Source organism: Balaenoptera musculus, chromosome 15 (genome assembly GCF_009873245.2).
Source record: "Balaenoptera musculus isolate JJ_BM4_2016_0621 chromosome 15, mBalMus1.pri.v3, whole genome shotgun sequence".
Lineage (NCBI taxonomy): Eukaryota > Metazoa > Chordata > Mammalia > Artiodactyla > Balaenopteridae > Balaenoptera > Balaenoptera musculus.
Window position 1 is genome coordinate 66,628,327 of NC_045799.1, and position 15,875 is coordinate 66,644,201.

The 15,875-nt window shown below is 43.9% G+C and overlaps 1 protein-coding gene across 1 annotated transcript in view; it reads left to right on the forward strand.

Moving 5' to 3' along the window:
• Nucleotides 1-493: 493 nt before the first annotated feature.
• OTOA (otoancorin) overlaps nt 494-15,875 on the forward strand; it is a 60,232-nt gene continuing 44,850 nt past the window's right edge. The window contains exons 1-8 of the mRNA XM_036826172.1: nt 494-603; nt 948-976; nt 1,068-1,098; nt 1,214-1,241; nt 2,751-2,838; nt 5,689-5,820; nt 8,771-9,006; nt 12,638-12,741. Coding sequence (XP_036682067.1) covers nt 513-603; nt 948-976; nt 1,068-1,098; nt 1,214-1,241; nt 2,751-2,838; nt 5,689-5,820; nt 8,771-9,006; nt 12,638-12,741 — 739 coding nt within the window. The 5' untranslated portion in view covers nt 494-512. The remainder of the gene's footprint in view (nt 604-947; nt 977-1,067; nt 1,099-1,213; nt 1,242-2,750; nt 2,839-5,688; nt 5,821-8,770; nt 9,007-12,637; nt 12,742-15,875) is intronic.

The window sequence follows — 15,875 nt, forward strand, 5'->3', positions numbered from 1 at the left end:
TCCGCGGCATGTGGGATCTTCCCAGACCAGGGCTCGAACCCGTGTCCCCTGCATTGGCAGGCAGATTCTCAACCACTGCGCCACCAGGGAAGCCCCTGTATTTTTTTTTAAATGAAGTTTAAGTTTATATTTTTTCCCTATTGCCTTGTTTATCTTCTGCTTACTGAATTGTTAGAGTTCTTTTCATATTCTAGATATAAGTCCTTTGTCAGATATAACAGAATCCATGCTTTTAACCGCTGCTCTTTGTTTGATTGAGGGGAATGAGAGGTAGATGTCAGAATATAAACAGGCCATTGTAGATTGAGGAGAGAGATGATTGTGTCTTATACTAGCATAGGGTTTAGATGAAGCAAAGGGGATGGAATTTAAAATAAAAAAAAAAAAAAACACCTCAAGGAATTCTGGGTCTATTTTTTCCCCTTTTGTCTTCTGAATGTTCCTAAATATATTTACAGATACAACCTGAATCAAACCTGAATTTTTCTATGCTTGAATTAAACTACAGGAGAATGTCTCAGGAACCTAGGACATACTCTCTTTTGCTGTTCCTTTTTCTGAGCCATGGAGTGGCAAGTCATGGAGTTCCAGATTCCCGGCAGGGTAAGTCCTGAGGGAGGAATCATCTGTCATGGTTTCCACACATCTTAGGGAACGGAGTGGGGTTAGATCAATTTAGGTACATGATGCCGCAAAGTGTTTTAGGATGTGTGCGTGCCTGTGTGTGTGTGTACCCACGTAAGTGTAGAATTTTCAGGATCATTCTGAAAGGGTTTTTCAAACCAAGGTTTTTTCACACTGGCACATATGCGCACAAGTATAATTAAAATTCACTAAAAATTTCCTTCACGAGTAACCTTTTCGGGGGCTCTTTTCTTAATACATATTTGTATTTTTGAGGGTCATCCAGTTCAATTCTATTTATACGTTCAATGGCTTTGTTGCAGATTTGCCTCCATTGTTGCAAAAAATGGCGGTGAGTATCTATTTTATTTTAAACAACATCCTCTGTACTGGAGCTGCCAACTTTCGGATGTTATACTCGACGTTATCTCTTTGCCTTTTAGGAAGAAATAATAGACGGAAGCTACCTGAATGGTAATGTCCCCACTGTCCCTGCTTGTTGCTTCTAAGAATTTCAAACAGAATGTGCCTATGATCTCTCTGGAATGATTCCTTTTTAAGTTGTCTTTTCATTTTATTTCCATTGTAGCATTGCTGGATCTCATACAGTTTCAAAGGTAACTCATTCTAAAGGGGAGGGGAAGGGATGGAATAGATTTTTAATAAAAATTCTTAATGGAAGTCTCTTAACTATAAAAAGTAAAATGTACTCATTACAAAAAATATCACCCAATGCACAGGTGTTTTAGAATAGATACATTTGTTCAACACAATTTTGGCCCCCTCTGCTCTAGCACAAGAGCTAACATTTACTGACTGCTTACTATGTAGCAGGTACTATTCTAAGCACTTTTATGCATAGAAACACATGTAATCTTCCCAAGCCTCCCCCTCCTCCCACCCAAGTAGGCCCTATTGTTACCCCAGTGGACAGAATAATGAAACTGAGGCCCAGGGAGGTGATTTAAGGTCACAGAGCTGGGAAATGGTGGAGCTGGGGTGAGTATCCAGCAGCCTGGCTCCAGGGCTCACTGTCACTTTGCTCTCACTGTCACTTTATATTCTGTGTACAGGCTGGTGTTAGATACCAGGGATGTGGAGCAGGGCACTAGGTAGTCTTGTGGGAAGACAAATATTAACAGATAATTCTAATATAACAAGTACTATGAAGGAGAAATGGGAGCCTTGGGGCCCCATGACAGGGGCACTCAATTATATTAAAGTACAAGATCCCCATAAACAGTCTTTTCCCTAAGGTAACTCCAGTGGATAGCTTTGGATATATTCTTTCAGGCTAAAATTTTTTATCTATCTATCTGTCTATCCATCTATCTATGTATCTATAAAAAATGTGATTATAAAAGGCCTTCTAATTGTTTAAGGCAGGAAGATTTATCTACTGCCAATTATTCCATCACAGCTGAAAGCAAAAGTCCAACTCATTCCCTTTGTCTGGATGAGTGGCATTCCATTGAATGGATATACCATCTGTTTAACATTTCACCTGTTGTTGGATATTTGAGTTGTTTCCAATTTTTGGCTGTTATGAATGAAGTTGTGCATTTTCTATGTGTTGGGCAATGTTTTAAGCGCTTTCCATGTGTGGACAAGTTTAATTCTCACAGTTGTTAGCTGTATTACATAGAAAGGGAAAGCGAGGCACAGGAAAATTCAGTAAACTGCCTAAGGCCATACCGTTCAGTGGTAGAGCCAGGATTCAAACCCAGGTTTCGAGCCTACAGTCCTAACTATGCTATTCCAGCCTCTCATGGTATACAAAGCATCTGTGTGTTAAACTTAATATAGTCAGGACACCTTTTCAAGTCAGTCTGTTTGGATTATTAATCTGAGTGGATTGTTATGGGATTTAGAGTATAGCACACAGCTCCAAATTGATCATTGTCTTTGAGAGACTGGTATGCAGGCTGATTCCTAGAATTGGAAACTGCCCCTCACTGTGCCAAGGAAACACATCTCCTACCTCTAAGCACAGAATGCCTAGCATCCCGGCCCATGTTCATTGTCCTTTCTGAACCTCAGTCCCCTGAGCACTCAGCCAGTAGGGGGACTGCTCATCCTAGGCGGGCCTGTCACCATGACCTTCTCCCGTCTGTCTTCGACTGAAGCTCCCACGTGTGGACGGCGGACCTGTCCCGCAGAGTCCTGGCCTATCTGAATTCACGGAACGTTGCCTTCACCATCCCCAGCCTGCAGGTGTGTATCTGAGACCCGTCCCTATGTTCCCCTCTCAGTGCTCAAGGGTTGCAAACTCAGGGGCCAGGTAAGTCAGAGAAAGGGGCTAGGTGGAGAGCTAGTCTTCACTTCCACAAAGAAACGTGTTCTGTCCAGTGTTTTCTGAAACATGATATAAGCTCCTTTGTCTCTCTTTCATTTTTCCACTTTTGATGGAGACATGGCGTATTAGAGCGGCGGTCTCCAGCCTTTTTGGCACCAGGGACCGGTTTCATGGAAGACAGTTTTTCCATGGATTGGGATCGGGGGGATGATTTCGGGATGATTCAAGTGCACTACATTTATCGTGCACTTTATTTCTGTTATTATTACATTGTAATATATAATGAAATAAGTATAGAACTCACCATAATGCTGGCAGGAGGCGGAGCTCAGGTGGTAATGCGAGTGATGGAGAGCGGCTGTAAATACAGATGAAGCTTTGCGTGCTTGCCCACCACTCACCTCCTGCTGTGCGGCCTGGTTCCTGTCAGGCCACAGACCGGTAGTGGTCCAAGATCACGGACGGACTGGTATTAGAGTATAGGCTGAGCTACTCTTAACAAAGAGACCATAGATTACAGCAGCTCAAACAATTTAGTTTATTTCTACCTCATATAATAGTCCAGGGCTAGGTGGGAGGTCCAGAGAGGAGAGACAGCTCTGCTTCAAAAGGCCATCGAGGGGCCTGGGTTCCTTCTGTCTTGTTGCTTTGTCATCATCTAGGGAGTGGTTGCCCACATGATTGAAATAGCACATCCATTCTCCAACCCAGAGAGGGTGTGGTGGGAAAGAGGAAGTGAAGGCTGAACAGCTTCTCTTTAGGGATGTGACCTGCAGGTTGCACACTTCTTCCTGCTCACGCTTCATTGGCTCACAGTCCACAGTCACATCTTACTGCAGAGGAGCAAGATGAGAGACCATGTACCCAGCCAGCTAAAACTTATGGGATTCTGTTCCTAAAATAATTACAAGAGAGTGGACCTTTGGGTATAATTATCAGTCTCTCAATCATGGGTCCAAGGAATATTTTTCTTCCCTTTTAACTCTACTGGAAGAAAAACAGTAGCACAAACATGAAAATGGATGGCAGTGGATATTTGCCTTGGGGAACAATAGGGCATGGTGGGGACTGCGGTGTATTGGCCAGCATGTGCCTCATTAGCGTAATCAGTAGCCCAGGGCGTTTTGTTTTGCCTTTACCAATACACTGTGAATAGCACAGAAAATTGAGACAACATTCTTTCAGATTTCAAAGACTATTATTTGATTCAGCAAAGAAGTCAAAGAAGTCATGTCATTGACGAATGAAATTCTGACATACGTCTTTGTTGTTTCGGTTTTTACTTACGTTATAGTGAAGATGAAAGTGTCAACCAACATTCATGTGAGAACGACACTCAGAAGCCTGGTTGTTATCCATTTACCAGGACACCCACTAGGTGGAGGTGGCTGGTGGCCTCATGGCATCTGCTTTCTTCGCCCTGTTCATCTGTGCAATCTAAAGAGAAGTGATGCCTGCCCCTTTCTCTCTAGCAGTAGGCTTTCTCATAAAATGTGTATATTTTAACCTGATTAGGAGCTATACTACCTCTCTTCCTATTTGTATATTCATTTATTCATTTAGTATCTACTTATCCAGCCTCTGTTCTCTGCCAGGCACAGTTCTAGACACTGGAGACTCAGGAGAACAGGCAGTCACATTACTACCCACGTGGGCCTTTCATTCTAAGGGGAGAGACATTGAGTAAACAATTATTCAACTCATTCAGGGCAGAGAATAGTGGCTGGCACTTATTGAGAACACTTTACATAATCATTTACTCCTCATGACCTAGGATTAATTCTTACTTACATAGTAAGTTTGACTATTGTCCCTACCTTTCAGCTGAGAAAACTGAGACCCAGAGATACTGTTGCCCATTTATCAAATAAAAATACTGGTTTCCCAGTTAAATTTGACTTGCAGATGATCAACGAATACATTTTTTAGTGTAAATATGTCCCATGCAATAATTGGGGTATACTTATGCTAAAAAATTATTCGTTTATCTGCAAGTCAAATCTAACTGGGCATCTTGTATTTTATCTAACAATCCTAGTTAAGGAACTTGCCCGAGGCCGTACAACTAGTAAGTGGCAAGGTGGGGATTTGCACACAGGTTATCTGGTGCTAGAGCTCACCTTTGGTCCATGATGTCACACTATGCTGCCTTTCTAGAGCACCTCTATTTAAGGAAGATTTAGAAAAGAATTCCCCAGATAGCAGAGGAAATCTCTTTCAGGAGAGGCTACTGGCCTCTGCTTCTCACCCTGGAGGGGGTGCCACGGGGAGTTCATGCTGCCTGAATTTTGCTCCTGTGCTGGGGGCTTGGAGCATGGGAGAGGGTTTGAGCAGTGCGCATCTGGAAGTAGTAAACTTTCCGGGTAGAGGCCAGCTGCCCTGGACTTGAAACCTCAGTCACCTGCAGGTACCAGGCAGGCCACGGGGGAATCAGCTACGTAGTGGGTGGTGAGCAGGAAGAGTGATTACAGAGAGCGGCTGTCCCTCTGCCTGTTGATTATTACACAGAAGGGGGTGTATGCCCAGCGTTGCCACATCTTTGTGGTTTCCAAGAGAAGTTGGAAATTTGGATTTTTGTGAGGCATTCCCTGAATTTTAAATGTTAGCAGCTCATAAAAAATTTTGGAGCCAACTCAACCAAACGTGTGCAGGCTGCCAGCTTGCGGTCTCTGCGGGGAATTAGGTGGCCTGGCTGGGCTGCTGGCCGTGGTGCTGACCATGTGCTCCTGTCCTGTCCTCACTTGACTCTCCCAACGTTCCATATCCAGGCGGCCATGGAAAACCACCTGGAACAATGTTTGTACCAGCCCTGGAAACTGCTGGAGGACCTGAGGGGAACTGATGCTCAGCAATTCCGCACTGCCATGAAATGTCTCTTAGAAGACAAGAAGGACCGCTTGGTGAGGCTCTCTTGGCATCCTGGGAGCAGAGGAAATCCAGGGCCAGTTGGTGTTTGTCGAGTTGAATGGAATTGAGCCTCACTCAGGCCTGGGCCCTTCTTTATCTCTTCCTCCCTCCTTCTCCTTCTGCAAACTCCCTGGGACCTAGGTTTCCTCTCTTACTTTCTCCAAAGTTCAAATGAAGAGCCTTATAAGTCATATTCTTATGAGTACTAAGAAATGGGGTGTACTGAGGAGTCCCAGTAGTTTGGCTTCATCGACATCCATGAATGATTACTGTGCACCAGGGGACACTGGATTCAGAGATGAAAGACTGTCTCTGTCCTCAAGGAGCTTATGGTCCAGGGAGACAAAAAACAGGAACAGAAAATTTCCACAAAATGAGGTTGGTAATGTAAGAGCAAAGAAAAGGCCTCTGAGACCCAGAGAACCCTTGGAATCAGAAAGGTGAGGTGTAGAGGTGTTTTTTTTTTCAGAGACAGTTGAGTGTGGAGCAGTGTTTTCCAAAGGGAATTGAACCATTTAAACATTTTAATAATCATAAACTTATTTTAATGTCTGTTATTAAAATACACATCAACACTGTGAGTTTGGTGGAGATGTAGTGTTTCCTTTTGAAATGAATTTAAGTTTTAAAAAGAGTCAGTTTAAAGTAAAAATATGAACTAAATAATAGTAAAGGCAATGCAAAAGATATGGCAAAAATGAGGATGGTGGTCTTTGAAAATGATGCTGATCAATGTTTACTGTGTGTCGGGTATTATTCTGAGGGAATGGTCAGCAAGCTGTTTCTGTAAAGGGCCGGATAGTAAATATTTTAGGCTTTGCAGGCCATACAATCTCTGTCACAACTACTCAACTCTGCCGTTGTAGCATCAAAGCAGCCGTAGATGGCAGGTCAATGCATGGGTGTGGATGTGTTCCAATTAAACTTTATTTGCAAAAACAAGCAGTGGGTCAGATTTGACCTGTGGGCCATATTTGCCAGCACCGTTCTAAGGGTTTAACAAACCTGGACCTGTTGAATTGTCTCCAGCACCTTCTGAAATAAGGATAAATAGACTCTTACCATGTCAATATTCAGATGAGGAAACAGGCTTGGAGAGGTTGAGTAAGTAACCTCGGGTTACACAGCTTGAAAGCGGCAAATCTGAGGTGGGAACCTGGGCTCCTGACTCTAGCTGTGAGCCCTCTGGCATCTGGTGAAGCTCGTGGGCTCCATCTCAGAATAATGTGTTAAAATGTATAAAATGAAATAACCATGGATGACAAAGGAAGCCGATTCCATTGAAATACATTTATCAAAATACATAAGACAAAGTTAAGCGTACAGTAATTTATGTGCTTCTTTAACACATCCAATAACAAGATTTAGTGGCGGCTCTAATAGTTTCTGTAATTTTGAGGAAGTGTTGAGTGTAAGCGAGATTTCAAGACATTCGCAACAATGGTAGTGAGTTATGAAAGTGTTTGTGATTTCTAGTGATGACACATCAAAGGTTCTCCTGCCACCTTGCCGGCTTGCTGTCTACGTTCATCCCTGAAGGAGATGCCAGGGACCAATTCCATGGCAGTGAAAAGGAGGATGCAGTTTCCCCCCAGTGTTCACAGATGCCCTAATACTATCCGCAGACCCTTGCCCAATAACCCCTAAGTTACACTCTTAGCCGCTGCACCGTTTGGCCCCAGCCGGGAGTGACGGAAGTTAGGAAACACATGGGCGTGGTGAGAGGTGTGGGCTTGGACTCAGTACACTTGTTTCAGATCCCAGCTTCGTGCAGGTTTGGCCTGGTTAACTAGTCTCTCTTTTGTTCTTGTCACCTGTAATACTGAGTTAATTATAGCATGTAATGTTTGCAGAGTGTTCACTAGGTACCGGGCACTCTCCATTCATTATCTCCTTCAATTCTTATATAAATCTAGGAGGTAGGCACTGATTTTATCTTCATTCAGGAGGAAGAAACTGAGACTTAAAAAAAATAAGTGATTTGCTCAAGGACACACATGTAAGTGGAGGGCCTGGCATTTGAACCTAGGAATGTCTGAGCCGCAGACCTATGGGGCTTAACCTATAGGACTGTTGTGAGAATTACAGGAGGTGATGCACGCTTGCTCCGTGCTTGACACAGTGCCTGGAGTGTAGTCCATACTCAGTAAATTGTGGTTGTTATTTTTGGAGGGTGTGTTGGGTGAAGGACAGAGTCGTGTCCAGTCTGATTGTACCTACACCCTGTCAGCATTCCTGGGGTCTGTGGTTCAAAAGATTCATTCATTCGTTCATTCTAACGGGCTATTTCTCAATGTCTTCTAGGTACCAGGCATCCCACTAGGCACATGGCTTGGGCCCCAGCACTTTCCTGGCTCAACCTCATCTACACACTGGAATCAGATGCCAGGGCTCCACCAGAGACCAGTTAAACCAGACTCTATGTAGTGGTGCTGGGGATCACCTCCCTAGTGATTCTGATGTGCAGCCAAGATTGAGATCCACTGGCTTGGAGGAAAGATAGGCCCATAAGCATCTCTAATGCATCATGGAGTTTGGTTCAAGATGCTATTGGGAGCCCCGAGTGGAGGGAGATTTGATTTGACTTAAGTAGGACATCAGAAAAGACTTCACCAATGAAATGACAGCTGAGCTTGGCCTTAAAGGATCAGCTGGATTTCTCTGGGAGAAGGAGGTGGAGAGGGGATGCCAGTTAGAGCAAGGGCCTGAGGTGTGACAGTCATGGTGTATCTGGAGAATGACAAGGTGCCTAGTGTGGGTGAAGCAGGTGAAGGCCTTGACTTTGTTCTTTAGGTGATGGAAAGGTCTAGAAGATTTGACATAGCAGCATGGTGTTTAATAGTGGCCCTGGATTTCACCACTGCTGCTAAGTGTGGTCTCTCCCAGGGTTTCCAAATCAAGAGGCAGCTCTCAAGACAAGCCTAACTTCTGTCATTCCTGTAGGAGCTGGATGACATCACTGTTGACTTGGGAGAGATTCGGAAACAAGCCTTGCAGAGCCCGGGCGTGAACCGCAGCCTGTTTCTCATCACACTGGAGAGGTGTTTCCAGGTGCTGAACGCCCTGGAGTGTGTGGAGATCCTGGGCAGGGTGCTAAGGGGCTCCTCAGGCCACTTTCTCCAGCCGGATATCACGGAGAGGCTCCCCCGGGACCTGCGTGAAGACGCCTTCAAGAACCTGTGAGTGTCCCCCTGCCCCTCAGAGTCTGTCCTGAGAAGTCAAGGAGGTAACGCACGAGGGAGGGGAGAAGGCAGGTGGGGACAGGTTAATTTAGAGCTGGTTTGATTAAAACAGAGTCTCCCATATTTTAGTCATTCTGGTATCATCCTCACAATTTTTCCATACCTATATACCACCTGTATTATTATTTAGTTCGTGTTTTTTAAAAATAGATTCATTCTATTTACTTAAAAATACCTATTTTAAAAGTAAATATGGGACTTCCCTAGTGGCGCAGTGGTTAAGAATCCGCCTGCCAATACAGGGGACATGGGTCCGATCCCTGGTCCGGGAAGATCCCACATGCCGCGGAGCAGCTAAGCCTGTGTCCCACAACTACTGGGCCTGCGCTCTAGAGCCCGCGAGCCACAACTACTGAGCCCACGTGCCGCAACTACTGAAGCCCACGTGCCTAGAGCCTGTGCTCTGCAACAAGAGAAGCCACTGCAATGAGAATCCTGTGCACCGCAGCAAGGAGTAGCCCCTGCTCGCTGCAACTAGAGAAAGCCCACACACAGTAACGAAGACCCAACGCAGCCAAAAATAAATAAATGAATTTATTTAAAAAAAACTAAATATGATACACACTACTGCATATAAAAAAGATAACCAACAAAGACTTACTGTATAGCACAGGGTACTATACTCAATATTTTGTAACAACCTATGAGGGAAAAGAATCTGAAAAAAATAGGTACATATATATGTATAACTGAATCACTTTGCTGTACACCTGAAACTAACACAACATTGTAAATCAACTATACTTCATAAAAAATAAGTAAATAAATTTTAAAAAGTAAATATGGTATAATTACTGTAAATGGGAAGCCAGTATCATTTGTCTTAAGTAATCATAAAAATAAATACAATAAAATAAATAAATAAATAAATAAATACAATTAAAAAAAACAAACCAGTGTCATTAAATCCTAGCTAGATATGTTGTTCTGAGCCTAGGACCTGTTCCCTTGGTTAAAAAAGGAGCTGAGTGTGTGTTGAAGACTCTCTAGCACTAAAGTGAGACTTCCACCTTGAGAGTCAGCAGGACTGACAGAACACAGTTGGATCCAGAAGCTCAAATTACATCATCAGGAACATCTCTGGCTTTTTATCTCTCAGCTCTGCCCTCCTCTGTGTTGGCCTCACTCCCAGGCGGGCTCTCTCCATGAGGGAGCATGGGCAGTTCCAGGTCCCCTCCTCAGAGTGCTTGTTCCAGAGGACTTTTCCAGCAGTTCCAAGCAGAGTCCTAGACCTGATTCTCATTGGTCCACACTGGGTCATGTGCCAATTTTATTTTATTTTTTTTTTGGCTGCGTCACTCAGCATGTGGGATCTTAGTTCCTCAACCAGGAGGGATCGAACCCATGCCCCCCTGCAGTGGAAGCGTGGAGTCCCAACCACTGGGCCGCCAGCGAAGTCCCCATGTGCCCATTCTTGAGCCAGTCACTGTGGCCAATGGGATCGTATATGCTGAATGGCTTAGATGTGGGTCACAGTCCCACCCAAACGACATGGATCAAGAGGGGGAGAAATGTCATTTCCCCAAGAAAAACTGAGGCGGTATTATGACAAGAGGGAGGAGTGGACACTTGACAGTCAAAACTCACAGCTGACCAGCACAAAACTTTATGTAAACCCTGACAAGAGCCTGGGAGAAGGTTACAAGCCTTACAGAGAGAAAGACAACAGATCAATACAGAGATAACATTGCCCGACACCAGATTCTCATCATGAGGTGGGAGTCCAGAATATGGCCCCATTTCCCGTTTCCTGATGAGCATCATTTAATCCAACCTCTTCTTTCGCAGATGAAGAAACTGAAGCCCAAAGAGGGGACAGCATCCCTTGAAGTGACCCCCTGGGGCTTGACTTAATTTGAACTCAAGCCAGTTCTTCTGAACCTCAGTTTTGACCTTTTCCTACTCTACCCTCCCGTCCCCTTCTCCTTGTGAGGATGATGTCATTAAGCCCACCCCCATTCTTCAAATGAGGAAACTGAGGCACAGAGAGATTGCATAACTTGCCCTAGGTCAGACTGCTAGGGAATGATAGAGCCAGCATTTTTACAAATGGACAAGCTTTCCCTTAAATAATGTAAACATCGTTTTTTCTATCTCCTGTCCCTTTCACGTACTGTGCCGTTCTGAAAAACAAAACAACAACCCAAAAAGACAGAGAGAGAGAAAGAGAAGGAAGAAGAGGAAGAATAAGAACCAGAAGAAGAGGAGAAAGAGGGGAAAAAAAAACAACCGATAAGAAGGAGAAAGAGGAGAAAGGAAGAGGAGAAGAAGAAGAAAAGAAAGATACAGCAAGAAGATATTAAGATAGATTTAAGGGAAAGTTTGCCTCTTCACATATGAAATGACTGGGAAAGTGGTGAGGATAAACTTTAAGCTTAGAAAAGGGCAGATTGGTCATTTGGTGAATTGATTTTCAGTGGTGGTGGGTGGAGGTGAGGGAAGTCTTCCAGGATGAGGAGACTCAGCTATTTTGCAGGTATGAACTGGAGGGGTGATCAGTGCCAAATGCTGTGAAAGGTCAAGTCATATGTGGACCAAATGGGACTGCTGGGTATGGTGACAAGGAGGTCATTCAGGACTTGGGCCACAAGGAGTGGTGTGGTGATGAAGAAACCAGATGCAAGTGGCTTAAAAAGTGACCAAGACACTTTACACCCATCAGGATCTCTGTAATCAAAATGTCCGATAATAACAAATGTTGACAATGACGTGGAGAAATCAGAACCCTCAGACACTGTTGGTGAGAAAGTAAAGTGGTACAGCTACTTTGGAAAATAGTCTGGAGTTCCTCAAAAGTCTAAGCATAGATTTGCCATTTAACCCAGCAATTCCACTCCTGGGTCTATTCCCAAGAAAAATGAAATGTGTCACACAAACACTTATACATGAATGTTTACAGCAGCATAATTTATAATAGACAAAAGGGGGAAACAACCCAAGTGTCCATCAACTGATGAACAGATAAACAAAATGTGGTATATTTGTACAACGGAATAGAATTTGGCCATAAAAAATGAATTACTGATACATGCTCCAACATGCATGAACCTTGAAAACATCATGCCAAGTGAAAGAGGCCAGATACAAAAGTGACATATTATATGATTGCATTTATCCGAAATATCCAGAAGATGTATATCTATAAAGATAGAAAGTAGATTAGTGGTTTCTAGGAGTTGGGATGACTAGAAGTTCTGGGGTGATAGCTAAAAGGTAGGAGGTTTCTTTTTGAGGTACTTAAAGGGTTCTAAAATTGATTGTGGTGATGGTTGTACAAGTCTGTGAATATACTGAAATCATTGAGTTGTATACTTTGTATGGTATAAGTTATATCTGAATAAAACTGTTACCAAAAAGAAAAAGGACCTGGTGGTGAGGAAGTGGAGACCAGTCTTTGGAAGGTATTTAACTGTGATGGGAAGAGGAGAAACAGGAAAATAGCTACGTATAGCAAGGGAGTGGGAAGGGCTTTTAACCAAAGATAGCTTTGTATACTTTTGTTGTTTGGACCCTGCCTGAAGGCCTTCATATTTGTTCCTTAATTGACACCCATGTTTATGTCATGTAGGTCTGTGGTGTTCAAAGATCTCTACGACCAAACCTCGGCCCATTCCCAGAGGGCTCTCTACTCCTGGATGACTGGGATTTTGCAGACGTCCTCCAATGGCACTGGTGAGCCCAGGCTTTGAGGTGGGAACACTTTTTAGGGGGAGTCCATCCTTACAAGTGATGCTTCATCTCTGAAGATAGGGATTTGATTTCATTGTCACTTAAGATTTTTAGCTCCCTCAGCTTCCAAAAAGTGTTTGATGTGGTTTATGGAAAAACCACATACCCCATTTCATCAGTGCATTTTTCACATGCTGAAGTCTCTGAAGTCAGCATCGTCTGTACCTTACAATCAATGCCGTGTCCAAGTTTAGTTTCTTAGTGGAACGTAAATAATGATGGCACCTTAGATTCCATGAAAACTTCTGCTGCACTGCGCAGCATGCGGGATCTTAGTTCCCAGGGATCGAACCCTGTAGTGGAAGCGAGGAGTCTTAACCACTGGACTGCCAGGGAAGTCCCTCAATGAAAACTTCTAGAATAAGGTTACAAGTTCAAAATCTGTGTTAAAAATCTGTATCAAAGTGGGACAAAATAGTTTTTTTAAAAGAAAATATAGGCAATAAAGCACAGAAATTTAGTGCTAAGCTTCCTGCAACCGAAGCAGCAATAGGTCAGGAGTAATTTATTTGGCAGATGTTTGTTAAAAACCTACTATTTTCTAGAGTAGTGAAATTCATAGAGACAGAAAGTAGAGTGGTGGTTGCCAGGGGCCAGAGGGAGGAAGGAGTGGGGAATTACTATTTAATGAGTACAGAATTCCAGTTTTGCAAAGTTCTGGAAATGGATGGTGGTGCTGGTTGCACAGCAAAGTGAATGTACTTAATGCCACCGAACTGTACACTTAAAAGTGGTTAAGATGGTAAATTTTCTGTTACGTGTATTTTACTACAATTGGAAAAAAAGGAGAGAGAATGGCTATGTAGATTAGTAACGCAAACAATTTCACAGGTAGCTTCAACTTGTTGAATCTTTGTTAGTGATGTAAAGAGAATAAACTTTTTAAACACCTAAAAAGAGCCTACTATGTGTCAGCCACTGGAGATACAAAGGAAAAGAAGACCAAGTCTTTGTTCTCATGGAGCTATAATTTTATTGTGGGAGAGTAGGTGGAGAAAACTTGTAAGCAAGTAAATAAAGAGAGAGAGAGAGAGAGGACACAAATACCGGTAACTGCTCTGCAGAAAATAAAAGGGATCAATGCCATGGAAAGGGTTACTGCTTTAGCCTAGAACAGGGCTTGGCAAGTGTTTTCTGTAAAGGGCCAGAGTAAATTTATAGGCTTTGTGGCCCTACAGTCTCTGTCTCAACTATCCAACTCTGATGTTGTAGTACAAAAGCAGCTCTAGACAGCAGATAAATAGGCATGGCTGTGTCCCAAGAAAACCTTATTTATGGACACTGACATTTGAATTTCATGTGATTTTCATGTGTCAGAAAATATTCGTCTTCTTTTGATTTTCCCTCAATCATTGAAAAATGTAAAAACCGGGAACTTTCCTGGTGGTGCAGTGGCTGGGACTCCGCTCCCAATGCAGGGGGCCCGGGTTCGATCCCTGATCGGGGAACTGGATCCCACATGCATGCCGCAGCTAGGAGTTCGAATGCTGCAACTGAGGAGTTGGCGAGCCTCAACTAAGGAGCCCACGAGCCGCAGCTAAGACCCGGCACAGCCAAATAAATAAATACTAAAAAAAAAATGTAAAAACCAAGCTCGAAGGCTGTACAAAATCAGGTGTTGGGCTGGGTTTGGTCCACGGGCTGTAGTTTCTGACTGCTGGACTAAGGAGGCAGAGCAGAGCTCTCTGGGCAGGTGACATTTGGATTGAGACCAAAATGAGAAATGGGATCAGACATGTGAGGCTCTGGAGGAAGAGCATTCCAGGCAGGGGAAGCAGCAAATACAAAGGCCCCGAGGTGGGAATGAGCTGCGTGTGTGTGGGAAACAGAGAAAGCCGGTGGCGGTGAAGTGTAGGGAGTGCCAATCAATCCTTTTCCTGGAATTCAGCTCTGAAATTTGCATATAAGAAGCATTAAACAATGGAATAATCAATGCCTTCCATGCGCAGCAGAATTCCCTCTGCCTGATCATAGTGGTGGCCTCCAGAAAACTGAATCTCACACTAAGTGACCCTGAGAAATTCACTCAACTCACCCTCCAGACTCTAGACTTCCCTTAAGTCCTTGTTGCCAGAATTTAGTTGGAGACAGACTCTCCTAAAATTCCTATATGATACGTTTCATTATTAAACTAAGTGAGTTGAAATGAATTCTATTTGGACTTTAAACTTTTTTTTTCATGAAGTTCCTTGAAGTAACTGGAAATACTTTGGGTGTCAAAACTATCCCAAGTTTGGGGATCATTGGTCTGCAGAAATACAGTTCATGCTTAATAATTAATTAGAGGGACTTCCCTGGTGGCACAGTGGTTAAGAATCCGCCTGCCAATGCAGGGGACGTGGGTTCGAGCCCTGGTCCGGGAAGATCCCACGTGCCACGGAGCTACTGAGCCCGCATGCCACAACTACTGAGCCCACGAGCCACAACTACTGAAGCCCATGCTCCTAGAGCCTGTACTCTGCAACAAGAGAAGCCACCGCAATGAGAAGCCCATGCACCGCAACAGAGTAGCCCCCGCTCGCCGCAACTAGAAAAAGCCCGCGTGTGGCAACGAAGACCCAACGCAGCAAAAAAAAAAAAAAAAAAAAAATTAATTAGAAATGAACAGCTCAGCTTGGTTCTTGGTGAATTTAGTGGTTTCCCCCCAGAATTCTCTAGGCTTCCAGGGCCACCCTTTCTTCTAATAACCAAGTCAAGTGTCCAGAGCCCCATCGAGAGGATCACAGGTGTTTACCTGTGCTCACCACAACAGGTCTGATTCCTGGGCTGGGGGAGGGCACCCTCTTGTCCTGGTGACTTGGCCCAGGCATCAGCTGACTTCACCGTCTCCTCTGGGCATCAGCCATTGCCCACGGCTTGCTGCAGCAGCTCTTGGTGACTGATTCACTACACCCTATAGTGGCTCCTCTGCTTTTTTCATTTCCCCAAAATGCTACCAACGCAATGGTGTTCTGTGTAAATCTTTTACTGGAGGATTAGGGGCAATGGCAGCCAATTCTAGTTCACTGAAACTTGAAGTTGGATCTTGGCCACGATTGTTCTTAAAGCCCCACTGACTTTTGCTGATGGGGAATTTC